This window comes from Podarcis melisellensis (genome assembly GCF_964234715.1).
Source record: "Podarcis melisellensis genome assembly, chromosome: 7".
Taxonomy (NCBI): Eukaryota; Metazoa; Chordata; class Lepidosauria; order Squamata; family Lacertidae; genus Podarcis; species Podarcis melisellensis.
Window position 1 is genome coordinate 27,449,689 of NC_138539.1, and position 15,745 is coordinate 27,465,433.

At 40.3% G+C, this 15,745-nt stretch overlaps 1 protein-coding gene across 3 annotated transcripts in view; it reads left to right on the forward strand.

Moving 5' to 3' along the window:
* MMP16 (matrix metallopeptidase 16) overlaps positions 1-15,745 on the forward strand; it is a 178,993-nt gene that overhangs the window by 153,366 nt on the left and 9,882 nt on the right. For all 3 annotated transcript variants that reach the window (XM_081919749.1, XM_081919750.1, XM_081919751.1), the window contains one exon: positions 8,115-8,265. In XM_081919749.1, the coding sequence (XP_081775875.1) occupies positions 8,115-8,265 (151 nt within the window). The remainder of the gene's footprint in view (positions 1-8,114; positions 8,266-15,745) is intronic.

Genomic DNA, 15,745 nt, shown 5'->3' on the forward strand with positions numbered 1-15,745 from the left:
TTCGGCTTCCTTTTTTTACCGTAGCAGCTCCTTGGGAGAAAATAATCAAAGTTTGGGGGGTGGGATACAAAATGGTGGGTTTCCAGGTATAGCTATAGCTGTCTCTTTTTGGAGGTGATTGAGTTAACCAGCAATTGGCCAGGATCGAGGCCTTGGGAGGCCACCACCATTCCCTGGTGATTGTTCTCATAAATGCCATTATTCATGCACATGGTAATCCATTGCATCAGGGCCCTTCAGATATTGCTGGACTCCAACTCCTAAGAGCCTCAATCAGCATAACCAATAATTAGAGAAGGTGGGAGTTGTGGCCCAGTATATCAAGAGACCACAGGCTTCCCACTCACACACCAGTTTAGTAAACACAAGCAATGGAAGTGAAACCACTAGAAAGAGAGAAAATGTGAGCACTAGCAGCAAAAGTCAGACCACTAGAGAGAGTGTTAATGCATTGTGAGTTTGGAGTTTTAAGCAGACATACTGTTGGCATCATTTTACAAAGACACAAAGACATGCATTTTTATTTCAGTGCATTTATAATACTAGTAAGTTTGCATTCTGCATATATAGATTTTATATTGTTTTCTGACATTCCCACCCACCCCCATTCCAAGCTGGGTCTGGTTCAGGCATGTGAAGAGGACAGCTCCTGCTTTCATGTAGTATGTTTCAAGGATGTCTTCACTTGACTTTCTAGATGTTAGAGTGTGTGGAAAATTTCTGTCTAATTGGTTTCTAGTGTTCATACTTGAAGCTTCAGTGTTTTAGGGGACAGGGAAGTGCCCCAATAGTGTCCATAAGTGAGTTAGTTTGTAGCCCATGTTAGTCATACTTGGAATTAATTAATTCATTGAAATGAATAAAGATGACTGACTTAGGTACATTAATTTCAGTGAGTACTCTGAGTAGAACATAGTTGACCAACTCAATGTATCTTCATATGTAAGATGAAAGCTGCATTCTTCCTGTTTGCTAAGGACCATTAGCTCAGACTTTGAATATTCTTTCACAGTGATTGATAGATGGCCTGATGAAGAAAAACCGTTTACTGTAGCCCAACTCCATTTTTCTCCTATGCTCTGAAATAGAAATAATGAATCTTAGTCACCAGTCTCATGCACACTTTCTTGGGAGTAATCACCATTTAACTATATGTTGCTTACTCCCAAGTAAACACTGCCAATTTGTTGTCATGTTCACTGCTTTTGTAATATGGTCCATTGGCACCTGTTGTAAGAGCCAGCAGACTCACATTGCAGACAAAAACATTTTTAATCTTCTGAAAAGGCCCAAATCTTTTCCTTCCCATGTGTTATGTTTATATTACTGCATGCAAACCACAGAATTCAATCATGTTTTATTACCTTGTAATGAAATTTCAGAGTAAGATGAGTCTGCCGAACCATTTTTCTTTTAGATTTATCTAATCATTTTACACCTCTCAAAAGCATGTTGTCCTCTCATCCTTCTCTAGAAGATTAGTTTTACTTTGAACCCTTAAGCAACTTTGAAACAACTGCCTTTATTATAATATGGCAAACATATTTTGTCCGCATTCTTTCTTAAGAAAGTCCCTTACATAACAAATTATGGGTCCTATGAAAATCACTTAGTGAAGGAAATGTCAGTTCCCATTGGCATGGCTGGTTTTTTGTGGATATACATTACATTCCTACCACCCTTCTTCCATTTGATATAGCTAAGCCACAGTCCTATATCTGTGGTAGGTTCTTTGTCACAGACTAACATGCAATGCAATACTGTTGCTGAAAATTCAGATTTGCAGGGGCAAATTTATGAATCCAATCTTAAACATTGGGATAACTCAGTTGGCAGAGCATGAGGCTCTTAATCTCAGGGTTGTGTGTTCAAGCCCCACATTGGGGGGGGGGGGGATTGCTGCATTGCAGCGGGTTGGATTATATGACCCTCGTGGCTCTTTCCAACTCTACAGTTCTATGATTCAACCACATGGTCACATTTCCATGCTAGACATCCAGCATGCTAGACAGTATAGGTGACTGTCTGTGGCAGCATAGCAATTGGGGCTATTTAGGAAAATATTCAAAGGGAAGGAGCATCATCTGACCCCCTTCCCAGAACTTTGGGACAATATGGTCCCAGGGCAAAATGAGACAACAGAGGAGAGTCTGTTTTTCAACCTGAATCTGTGGAGACCATTTAAATGGCAAAATAACATGTCTGATAGGAACATTAAATGCTCTCCCTCCCATAATTTACTGCCTCAAAGTCCATATCCTGAGGCACTGTTCTTTCAACTAGACTCTCTTTGAGCCAATGCAAACAAAATAAATGATTATCAATGAGGATGGGAGGAGCTTCTAATTTCTGTGGGAAGGCTCAATAAGAGGCCAGTATAGGCTGTGAAATCCTCATGGTTGGCTTTCTTCATGGAGCACAGTGACGTCCCATGGTGCCTTGTCTTTCCTGGGTCGCTTTTCATGCTTCTGGTTGAGCACCTCTTGCTCAGGTCAGTGTCAAAACCAATTCTACCACACACCGAAAGTCTGTCTGCCTTCACCCTGTGTTTCCTATATCATTATCTCCTATCACAGCCTTGCTGTCTGTTCCGTCTGTGATTGCATGTGACTTCTATTTAGTTATTTTAATTTCATTTGGATTCTACGTTCCCCTTTTGGAATTTGTTGCTCAAATTAGGTCTATAGAATCCTAAGCCGTTCTCTCTCAAGCCAAGACCCGGCCAAAGGACCATTTAAACTCTTGTAATGCCAAGCCAAAGGGGAGAGCTTTGCCAAGCCTCTTTCACCATTGAGGCTGAAGGAGAGGAACTTCAAAAGGCTATGCCTTGCCTGTGTGGGAGAGAGCCAATGGGCAGAGCCAATGTTTCTGGTTTTTCTCAGCTGACCCCTATATATATATATATATATATTTTTAAAAAATCAGTTTTAGAAATTTCTCAAGAACATGAAGCTTTTAAAATATGTGGTTCAAATATTGTTTCATAATACATTGAATGGGAAATCTTAGACATTCTAGCACTTAGTTATTCTTTTCTTGCCCTGCATACCAAAGAAAAAAGAAAAAAGGGATAATCGGCTCAAGCTGGATTCATTTCATCTATACTCCTAATAATGTACTATTTTATAGAGGAAGGTCAATTAATTAAAATTCATCCGACAACTGAGAGTTGTTGTTGTTTTTAATTCACACGTCAGTGATTAGAGTTGTATAATGATAAAATCTGCCTGAAGACCGCTATTAAAACTGTATATCCACATACAGTGGTACCTCTGGTTGCGAACGGGATCCATTCTGGAGCCCCGTTCACAACTTGAGCAGAACGTGACCCATGTCTGCGTCTGTGTGGGCTGTGATTCACCACTTCTGCACATGCGCATGATGTCATTTTGAGCGTCTGCACATGCCCGAGCCATGAAACCCAGAAGTAACCCGTTCCATTACTTCTGGTTCACCGTGGGACGTATTCTGAAAGAACGTAACCTGAACCGAACGTAACAAGAGGTATGACTGTACATTGAATGCGTAGAAGTGAGTTGGGACAGGCTGGCTGGCACCAGCACCAAGCAGGAGGGCAGGGGGTCAAGGTTCCATCAAAGCTCTGCACATGCACTCCATGGGGCATCTTCATGACACGTCAGCCCCTCTCCCCGTTGTGTGTACGAGTGATATCAGCATCCCATGGGGCATGCACACACACTGTGAGCATGCTGTGGGGTGTGCTGACATCATGCGTGCATGGCGTGGTGACATTGCACGGCCCCGAACCCCCTCAAACATGGGTCAACTTTCAGAAGGCCACACACCAGTCGCAGGTGAAGCCAGAAGGAAACGCTATCTCTTTAGTACAGTTGGTATATTCAAAATATACCTATTTTGAAATGTATCTTCCTTCTATGAAATCTTGGCTGGATTTCATTAAAGTGCTGTATGGCCATTCAAATCTTGATTGAAAATAGCATTTTACTATCCCAAATGGAAGTGTAAAATATCATTTTAAGTTGTTACTTGAGTGAAAAAAATGAAACGAATAGCATAAAACCCATCTTTATTTATCTATTTAGTGCTTAGATATGTACTTAATCTTCTGCATAATGGCTCAGAATGTACAGAAATTTGCTGTTCGGTAATATAGCATGAACACCTAATTAAAATATAGCAATATTCTTTCATAGCATTCCATGGTAGTTTTCCTGTAGGATAGGTAATGAGGAAATGCCAGATAAGTCTGTAAATATTTTTTAACTGGCAGGGATGCAGATTGTGAAATTCTTCCTAGTGTGACAAGAAATTTAAGCAGTGCTAAAAGCTAACTGTCAAAGACATCCACAGCGCTAGAACTTGTGCCAAGCCCAAATGCAGCAGTAGCAAAGTTGTTGTAAAATTCACACTGGTGCTGCCATAACTTTCAACACCACTCATCCCACTATTTGACAGCTTCATTTTGAAAGCTAAAATTTACTGGCAGGATATGGGTAAGAAGCAAGTAACACTGCCTGCATAGAAATTCAGGGATTTTATTTTATTTAAGTGAAGCAAGTGTAAGGAAAAGGCATGCTGAAAGCAAAATGAATATGTGATACAGATAGAATGAGCTTGAGGATCAAGTGAAGTCTTGTAGATGCAAAACGGCAACAGACGTTTGCAGCCCAGCTTCTCACCTGTTCTCTCTGTGCCACTGTGCCATAGAACAGCTTAATAGGAAGGCTGGCCAGGAAAAAAAACCCCTGTTGTCTGCATGCAGTGTTATGCAATATTTGCAACACTGTAAAAGAGTTTAACCGAAAGATTAGCATCTGCGCCTACTACAAAGGAGTAGCTCTTGAAGGCCCTTGAAATCACATGGATGGATCAATTAGCAAGACTGTATATTCAAAGAAGACACCTAGTAGGTCTTTTAATTCTTTCGACATATTTTCAATCCTCCTCGTGACTTTTTGGAAGCAGGCTCAATGCTTCTGAGAGAGCAGATTTATTTGTCTTTTCTTTGAAAATGGAACAATTTGGCTATGGTACCCTCCTTGTAATGTGTCGTATTGAATTATTGTTTGGGGGTTATGGGTGGGGTTAGTTTTTATTGTTTTAATTGCATTGTGTTTCTATATGCTGTAACCCAACTTGGGACCTTCTTGAAGGGTGGGTAATAAAAACAAATAATAATAATAATAAATTTAAAGAAGTATTTGCTTTGGCTCAGAGATAGCAACTTGCCTAATGATTCCTGACTGCTCTGAGATTTGAAATAAGGAACTTTCCAGTACCCTGCTAACACTTTTAATCTCTTTGCTACATGAGGTAAATATAAATGTCAATGTTAATTTTATAGCACTTTTAACATACAGATGGAACACTTCAGAATCTCTCATACTTAACCTTTCTAAAGCCCTGAGATAAAGGGCATTGATATTCCCATTGTACAGATTCCAAACAGAGGGTGTGATAGTGACTCATCCAATGCTGTTTGGAGAGTTCATTAGAGGACTTATCAAATATTACCCCTCCAACAGAAGGGCTGTAGGGAGAGGGGGAGAGACAGTACACACATTTGGGCTGAAATGCATGGTAGAGACAATACAAACATTATGGCCTGCCTTGTTCAGCACCCACCTAACTAAACTAAACTGTGCTCACCACAAAGGGTGATAGATAACGTTGGAACGGATCCCCACAGGTAAATTTTTCAACTTGATAATTAAAAAAAAAATTTTTTTGCCTGCTCCTTATCTTAAATTCCTTTTCAGTATGCACTTCTCAGATTGAAGGCTCTCGTTCTGTTTCTTTGCTGAAACTCCTGAAATGTGCAGCTCTCTGACCTCCTTCTCCTACTGAAATCCAGATGTTTTCTCATATAACTCCTTGAGCTGAAGAATCAGAAAATAAACTTTCTCTCTCAAAGAAAACCTGCAGTCATGTAAATCTTGAGTTTGTTATATACGGCGCATGCTACAAATAATGATGACAGCTGTGGCAGTATAAGCCCGTCATCTCCTGCATGCATAATACATCTCCATCAGTCTGAAACCAATAGAAATCTTGCATATAAATAATTACTGTTGCCATTGCCCTAGAGACTCAAATAACATATATCCAGATAGCTTCTAGAGTTTAAATTTGTTTAGTCCTAAATATCAGAGGAAAAGGTATCAGCTGGGTAGGATCTGAGAAGCAAATATAATTCCATTTGCCTATGCAGTGTTAGGTACTTTTGTTGTTATTTGTTGTTATTGTTATTGTTCAGGAATTTATTTAAGCCTTGCTTAAATAAATGGTCACACAGTGTAAGACATGTCTGTGCAACTTGTGTGCCACGAAGCAATACAGTCTGGTGCCGTGAACCTGAAAGCCAACAGTGGCCCACAGATGAACACAAAGGGAGAAAGGGCAGTGGTGCTTATTGAGGAGGCACTGGTCTCTGGGCTGGATTCATTGGGTCATAAATATGTTCGACGGAATAATTGCAATCCTCCTTGTGATCAAAAATCCTGTTCACACACTGTTCCCGATCACAGGGAACGTATTTACGTTCAGACAAACACACCGACTACCCCCCTTCAGTTCTCTCCACTCATTGAGACATGGTTTGAGATAGAATCAGCACGTGCAACATCATCCCTTCGCTATGAATGCAGTTTAAAAGCACCTGAATGGATCCTGAATATCTTGGATGTGTTCCACTGGGGAGGAGAGCATCAAAACAATGGTGCATATCAGTATGCCACATTTGTGTGGTAGATCAGAGCCACAGTGCTGCTCTCTGTAGCTTATCTGGATGGCACTGGGTGGGGCTGTGAGGTTGGGGCTACCAAGGCACACCGGCAGAACCTCTCTTGCCCTCCCACTGGTGTGTCTTCATAGTCCCGACCTCACCATCACTCTGCCCTACCCAACTTCCATCCAGGTAAGTTGTAACAACCCCAACTGCTAGTGATGCATATTGGGGAGGCGATAGAATGACGTGAATGTTTTCACGAATAAGAAGAATGTATCTGAAAAGTAGGAGTAGGAGCATTCTCATGCTTGAAAGCGGATTGTTAAGCAGTTGCAAAGGAGCTGATGAAAGATTTAGTTCGCAAGTTGAGCATGGGAAGGATTGAAACCGTATCCCATTTCCTAATTAAAAATGTGACAAAAGGAGATGCTGTAAATCTCAAAGATACTGGCTGAAGAAACCAAACTATTTTCCCCTGCATCCTCTTATTACTCTTTAAGACTTCCCTTATTTAATGCCGCTGAGGGATCTCTATAAAACAAACCGTGAAACAACCCTTTGGTTTTTCCATCACAGTGACTCTAGCGCAGACTTGATCCTCAATCTTTGGGGTGAAATAAAGTTTCCTTTAAAAATGTTTGTAACAAAAACAGTGCCTAAGGGCCGATATGTGTACATGAGGCAAGTCTGCCTGGATACTTTGTTAAGCACAAGAAAGGATATGGGTTTCCATTTTTGTACATGTCATTTTCTAAAATGATTGGTGTTGAGAAATGTATCCACTTTCCCATTAGCTTCTATGCCTAAGGGTGTCTTACGGCACGTCCGCACTACAAATTGACAGCCTGTTTCTAAGGAACTACATCATCAGCTGAAGTTTTTCCAGTTCTGTAGCTCAAGCAGCTTGCTAAACTTGGGCATTTCTTGATCTTACCACAGACAAAGCCTTTCACTCTATGGCAGCTCATAATATGCTGCAGAATTCAAATACAGCAGGCCTCCACCTCTCATGACCTACCAAAAGCAGCACAGTAGCCATGAATCATCAGCTCACCACAACCCATTTTTACAGCCAAGCAGCATATGACGTCTCTTGGTGGGCCACCATTCATGGTTGACGAGCTGCTTTCAGCTTGGTGATCCACAGCACAAATTGTGGCGGCGTGCTCCATTTGGAATTTTGGATTCTGCAGCATATTTGGAATTCTGAGGAATGACAGCCAATGTCTGGATATTGGTTCATATGTTGATATCTGCATTGTGTTCTGTTGTGTTCTTTTTTCTAATTAATGTCTTACATATTTCTTGGGGAGAGTTCAGGGGAAAGAGCCTGTTGGATACATTTATCAACAAATGATAGTACGAGAAGCTAATGTGGATCTTTCTCCCTTCCCTCTGCTCTCAGGTAACAAGTTCTGGGTCTTCAAGGACACTACTCTCCAGCCAGGATATCCTCACGATTTGATAACATTGGGCAGTGGGATTCCACCCCATGGTATTGATTCAGCAATTTGGTGGGAAGACGTTGGGAAAACCTACTTCTTCAAAGGAGATAGGTTGGTATATTCATCCTGGAAGGGACTAATCAACTTGTTATTTTCATAGCATTTGTGTATGACTGGTTGTGTTCCTTTGTTTTCCAATGGCCTTGTGAAAAATATTACACACATGGAATTTTTAGTGTTGGGTTGACTGTTTACTATTTCAAGGCTTTATATGTACGCTTCCACACAGGTTAAGACCTGTATCTTTTGTGTTTGCCTAACTATTATAAATCTTCTCTGTCAAGGGAAGCAAGTCTCTGAGGTTTCAGGTTCTACTGTGCACGTTCATTTGTCATTTATTTTCATTTAGCCTGCAATTAATTGTTTTATATACATATTTCGGGTGATGTCAAATAACTTCAGAGACCTAGGTACTGAAAGTTTTCAATGAATTTGCATATTTTTCTATCTCCCTTCACTTCTGTGCTGGTACTTTTGAAATCCTAGCACAAAAGAATTTAGGGTCACAACACTGAAAACAAAGTGTTACGATTTCAGTATGAGTTTGGCGACAGAAATGGAGGATGACAGAAGACCTACAATCTGCTTTGTACTCTCAGAGCAGTTTAGCTTTATGCATTATGTTATTTGTGTGAAGCAAGTGTTGTGCATGGATTGCTTCTAAAATGAACTGTGACTTTTGTTAATGCATTGTTTTAATCCTCAGTGCTCTTGGTAGTTAAGCAGGGTTTATCTCAACATGGCAAACAAGCACTGATAGAAGAGGAAGGAGATTTAGCTCTACCTTGCTCCAGTTCCCTGCTGCTCTGTCTCCCCAACTTCCTGCTGCCTTATTTTGGACCAAGATGAAGCCGTGGCAAAGATTGGTCCTAGTGTTTTGTCCTTGTGCAGAAAGATTAGCAGAGAGCAGAACATCTAGTACAGGGGCATGAATCAATTCCCCCTTGGACCCTAAAGGCGATGGGAAGTCATGCTGTGACTTCTATCTGTCTTAAGGGGATCTTGGCACCACCAAAATATTTTTTCTGCCTAGCTCATGTTTTCTACTTTGATAGTATCTCAATGATTTCAATGTTTCACAAGGGTGATATATATGGAGCTACCTTAACACTGAGATGTCCTTGCTTATTTGGAAGCTCTGTGTGAGATTTGGAGCTCCTGAATGTGTAGCACTGACCAAAGTGCAACTCCTATTGCCTAGATGCTTACAGAAACCACAGGAGAATGGACTTTTCCTCATTTCCTTCATGGTCAGGTCACAGCTGTGCAGCTGTAAATAGTTATGGGCCTTCCTCTGATATTCAAATCCACTTGGAAGCACTTGAATGTATAGAAGCTCTCAGTATATTGAATAACATTGTGTATATATGCAGTTCAGGGAATGAACCCTGTGTGTGTGTAACTAGATTTCCTGGTGTTTTTTCATATATATTTTTTCATATATATATTTTCAGCATAAAATACAATAAAAACAGATTAATCTAAATGAAAATGAAAAAAGAAAATAACATAAAAGGGAAAAAAGAGAAAGAGGAGAAGAAAGAAAAAATACAAAGCGCTCTAGCAGAGGTAGAACTTAACGCTTGTTTCACACAAAAGGGTATGGACCTTCCCAGGAGTCACCTGGTAGCTTCCCTTCCTTCTCCCAGCCTCCCACCTTGGGAGATCTCACCTTCCCTGTCTCTCATACAGGATCTTTCACCTTCCATCCATCACCTTCCTGTGCATTTCTCAAAAGATAAAATGCAGGCAAAAGTAGAGTGGATAGAAGGAAAATGTGAAAGAGAAAACACAAGAAATAAAGAAATAAGAAATAAAGATAAAAAGAAATAAAAAGAGAGACAGAGAAGAATATAGCACCAACAATTTTACTGGGCACCATAGGCAGTAGGAGCTCTATGGAGTGTGTGAGACTCTCAGTTGCATCCCTGCAAGCATGCATGCTGTTTAAATCTTTTCCCCAACTGTGCTGCTAATTTTGTTTGCCTTTCTGAGCTATATAAGTCTATATTATGAAGACTGCCACAATCAGTTTTATAAATGGAGCCTTCTTTTCTGTGTACCAGCCTTGGGAGAAGAAGTAGGCAACATCTTGACGCCTGAAAAGTATGTTTAATTTCAAGCATATTGCAATCAGCATCTACTGTGAACAAAACCTGTCCTATAGTTTGTCTCCTGCAGATAGGGAGATTTGTTATTTTTTTAAAAGTTTATTCCGGGGCAACAGTTTTCAACCTGCAGGTTCTTGGGACCAAGACAATGGTTGGCATCCTGTTTCTGCATTTGTGACTTACACTTTCTGTAAGTTTTATTCGATTGAGCTTTTGTATAGTAGGTTTATTTCCAAAGGCAGCTATGCTAAGTCAAGGTCCTCCTAAAATACTATTAGCTTGAGCAATATACTTTAAAAAAATCAACCTAGAGGGAACTATCAAAGGAAACTTCTGCTGATGGAGAGGCTGCTACTTAGCACTGTAACAAGCATAATGAACCTCAGCAGGACATAAATGCAATACAGTATGTAAGAAGAAGATCGAAGAACATGAGCCATGCTAAGATAATTGAGCTATTACAGGATATTGACCACCAGTGGGAATAAGCCCATATCCCACTAAGCTTCACAGTACATATTGTTTATATCACCTTCCTCTCCCCCCCTTAATGTAATGTTAGAGTTGAATCCTCCTGCTGGTTTTAATTGCATGAATAAGCCTATTACGGTTTTCTTTCTGAATTAGGACAACCCACCGTTGCTTCTTTAGTAGCAATGAGGTTGTCAGGCATGAAAGAGACAGGCGAGAGGTGATGCCAAAGTCAAAGGAGCAAAATGGCCTCCCTGCTAAGATCATGAAAATATGCTGTAGTCCTCTTAGGAGAAAAATGTGCCTGGAAAACCACAAGGAGAATGTACACATGAATGAGGAAGTCCCAAGGAAGTGATATAAATAGAAAAGTACACAACCATGCTGGATAAATCTATGCTGATTTTTCTACTGAGTACAATCTTGAATTAATCCCATGAAGTAGGGTTTGCCCGGCAGAACTCAGTTAAATTTGCTAGAGCTGTGCAAGAGATAGTGCCAGAGGACTTTATCTATACTTTGCTTGAATGCCTGTTGGTTTTGTTTTTGCTTTTTTATAGAAACCAGTTGGCTCTTCCCCTTATTACCCTGTTTCTGAACTCACTTGCAGCTTTGTAATTGCAGGCCATGGTGATCAAACCCATTTTATCTTTGAATTTTGCCACCAGTGAATCTCTTTATCTGTACATGGAAAGATGGACTTCATTTGTTCAGTGATTTTAATCTATGTGCAGGCAGATTCTGTGCACCCTTCCTCTAAAAAATAAAATAAAATCCTGAGAATTAAGCTCTGTGTTTGATTTGGTTTATACATTTATTTATTTTATTATTATTATTTAGTTAGTTAGTTTGTATACTACCCTTCATCCGTACATCTCAATGTAAACATATAAGATAAAAGCATAAATTATATAATAAAAACAGGAGCAAAACAAAAACAATAAATACCCTCCCCCATATAATATAATTTTGGGGCATTTAGATAGTGCTTAAATCGAATAGAACACAATAAAGAAAAAAGCTATAAAAACAGAATTCAGTTAAAATACCTACTGGACTCTTCTTTCTTCTTTGTCAATCAGTTGTAGCTGAGTAAGATTGTCTTCCATAAACACTGTTTTAACAGTGAGTCCGTAAGTGACTGTGGAGGCCAGTTTTGGATCCCCATGTTGTTCCACAGTGGGGACATAGGTTTCTGGGTGGGAGTTGATCAAGGTGAGGGTTTGCCAAACATGCCTTCCTCTTAGCATGTTTCTCCCTTTCGTCCTGAGTTTGAACGTCTTCAAAGCCCATGACGCCTTTGGTAAAGGCTATTCTCCAGCTGGACTGCTCGTAGACTAGTATTTCCCAGTTGTCAGTGTTTATACTACATTTTAAAAGATTTTCCTTGAGAGAGTATTTAAACCTCTTTTGTTGACCACCAGCATTATGCTTTCCAATTTTAAGTTCAGAATAGAGAAGCTGTTTTGGAGGATAATAATCAGGCATCCGTACAACATGACCAGTCCAACGAAGTTGATGTTGAAGAATCATTGATGTTGAAGAACTTTGCTTTTTCCAGTAAACAGGCATTATTTCGCCTGTCTTCTCAAGTGATATGCAATTTTTTTCAGAAACACCTTGGTGAAATCTTTTGAGGAGTTAGAGATGACATTTGTAAGTGGTCCATGTTTCACAAGTGTAAGGTTGGTAGTACAGTAGCTTTGTAAACAAGCATTTTTGTTTCCCTGAGAATGTCCCAGTCCTCAAACACTCTTCACTTCAATCGGGAGAAAGCTGCACTCACAGAGCTCAGGCAATGCTGGATTTCAGCATCAATGTCAGCCCTTGTGGAAGGTAGAAGTGATCAACATTTCCAATGTTACAATGTTAAGTTGGATTTGTGGCACTGCAGAGGGGTTGTTTTGTGCTTTTTGGTGCAGGACTTTGGTTTTTTGGATGTTGAGCGATAGGCCAAGCTTTTCGTAAGCTTCTGTGAAGATATTTAGGATGGTTTGGAGGTCATCCTCTGAGTATGCACACACTATGTTGTCATTAGCATAGTGAAGCTTGATGATGGAAGTTATAATAACCTTACTCTTTGCTTTCCACCTACTCAAGTTAACATCATACTCAAGTTCACATCTGTTTGATATATGATTTCTACCCCGCTGAGGAGTTTTCCTTCAACAATGTGTAGGAACATGACAATGAAAATAATAAATTGAGTTGTGGTGATAACACAACCCCATTTAACTTCTGATCCCACTGTGAATGGTTCACTTTGAGAGCCATTGTTATCTGCGATTGTTGCTGTCATATTATCGTGGAGGAGCCAGAGGATCTTCACAAATTTATCTGGGCAGCCAATTTTTAGAAGGACAGTCCACAGGGCATTACTATTTACAGTGTTGAAGGCCTTAGGTCAATAAACACCATATACAGGGGTTGGTTTTGCTCTCTGCATTTTTCTTGAAGCTGTTGAGTGGTGAAAATCATGTCCCCCTAGAAGGTCGAAAACCATTTTAGGATTCAGGAAGTGTAGCCTCAGATATAGTTAGAAGACAGTTTGCTAAGATCCTTGCAAGAATTTTGCTGACCTCAGCTAATAAAGAGATGCCTCGATAGTTTCCACAGTCCATTCTATCACCTTTTTTTTTTAAAAAAAAAAGGTTGATAATTTTGGCATCCGTAAAATCTGCAGGGATCTGCTTTCTCTCCCAGATTTTTTCAATGAGCTTGTGACGTTGTTGTGTAAGTTCAATTCCGCCCACTTTGAAGACATCGGAAGGCATCCCATCAGGTCTGCTGGCTTTGTTGTTTTTCATTTGGCTAATAGCTGTACACAACTCTCCCAGATTTGGAGATACTGAAAGCTCATCTCTAATTTGTTTTTGTGGAATTTTTGAGAGGACCTCAGCAGCTGTGGCTGGTAATGTTCTTTCCAGTGTAATGCAATAGTTTCTTTATCCTTTAGAAGTGTGGTACTGTCTGTTGAGCATAGGGGGCATATCCCATTATTTATTGGTCCATAGGTGGTCGTTGTGACTTTAAAGAAACTCTATGCATCATGAGTGTCAGCTGAGTGCTGAATCTCTTGAGCTTTTTTTATCCACCAGGTGTTCTTTAGTTCTCTAGTTCTTCTTTGAACCTCAGCCTTAGCACTGGTATAGGGTTTTTTTCTTAGTGGCAGTTTCTATCTCTTTGCCAGATCTGAAAGGCCTTCATTTTCTTCTCAATAATGTGTTCAATCTCATTATCATTCTCATCACACCAGTCCTGGTGTTTGAAATACTTACTGGAATAAAGTCTTCAGTAGGGACTAGAAGTTTGAATGGGAGGGGGCTTGGCTGACCTCAACTGTAAAGGAGTTCCATAAAATTAGGCCCACAGTATGGAGCACACAGCTCCTGGAGAATATAAGCCATGCATTTGACCACTAACGGTCACTCCCCCAAAGACCTCAATTATTGGTCAGATTGCCATTAAGTAAATCAAATTACTTCTGAATTAGCATGTCTCAGACTGTGCGAGAGCCAGTGTGGTGCAGTGGTTAAGAGCGGTAGTCTCGTAATCTGGGGAACCGGGTTCGCATCTCCGCTCCTCCACATGCAGCTGCTGGGTGATGGGCCAGTCACGCTTCTCTGAAGTCTCTCAGCCCCACTCACCTCACAGAGTGTTTGTTGTGGGGGAAGAAGGAAAAGGAGAATGTTAGCTGCTTTGAGACTCCTGAAGTGAGTGAAAGGCGGGATATCAAATCCAAACTCCTCCTCTTCTTCTTCTTCTTCTTCTTCTTCTTCTTCTTCTTCTTCTTCTTCTTCTTCTTTTGTTAAACCTCTGATGAATTGAGAACTTAAGATAGCATCCATGTCTGAATCATGTAAGGATATAGTCTATCGTTACCAGGGGGGTGGGACCACACTACTGGCCATTTCCCTAGTATCAAGGACGCTCCTGCTGGGACATCTGTTGTGAAGAAGTCTATGGATGAGCTCACATACAGGCTTCTTTAGAACAGACATCTAACCCAATGCATAGATGTCTAGAGGTGGTTGAGCAATGTGGCAACATTCCCCAGTAATGTTATGATGTGATTAATACCTGAGGAAGACTAATGCATATTGCATTTGCTGAGTGTAGGATCAAATGGCCATTTTCAATGAAAATTATACAAACTGCTTTCTTATTTTTAAATACTCCCCCATCCAGTGTGTGTCTCTTCATTCATATGTAATTTCTGACACATAGTTGTGACCGAAAGTGAATTTTTATTGACTGTGAAAATACTGCAGAAAGACCACTCATCTCTTTTCTCGCCTATCATAAAACATGAAGAAAAAAGAGTTTTATTCATGCTTTAGGGAATGGATAGAAGCCTTTTTTTCTAATAACTAAAATGACTTCGTCTCAAAACATCGCACATGATCTTAAGCTTAATCTTGAAAACAAAAAGCCTTTGGCAGATCAGCAACAAAATATATTTGGCATGCACAGTGAACTTCTGCTGGGAGGAAGCCTCTAGATTAAAGATTTATTTTTTAGAAATATTATGGGGTAAACCCAGCAATTTCTATAAGATACGCTGCTCAATTCAATGCACACGGAAGAGCACCCAATTGTTTTCTGAAAGACTCACTGTCATGCAGGTGGAGGTGGAAGTGCAGCTGCATGTTTAAAGCCAGATTTTTAAAAAACCATGACAAGCAGGATTAAAAGAACCCTGAACTGATAGGGCAGAAGTTTTGGCTTAGCGCTTCCTTCATGACCGACCCTTTGTGTGGCCTACAAAGTTGTAACCCACTTTGCTTTGGCTGGGACAACACTGGGGCTTCCTCTACCTTTTGGTGCCGAGCATTGCTCACAGCACATTGCAAGAACATGGTTAGGCAATCACAAGCAGCCCACATAATAAGCAAAATCTGGTAACCACCCAACCAACAAGATTCCGTCTTCTCAGGATTCAGACTCAC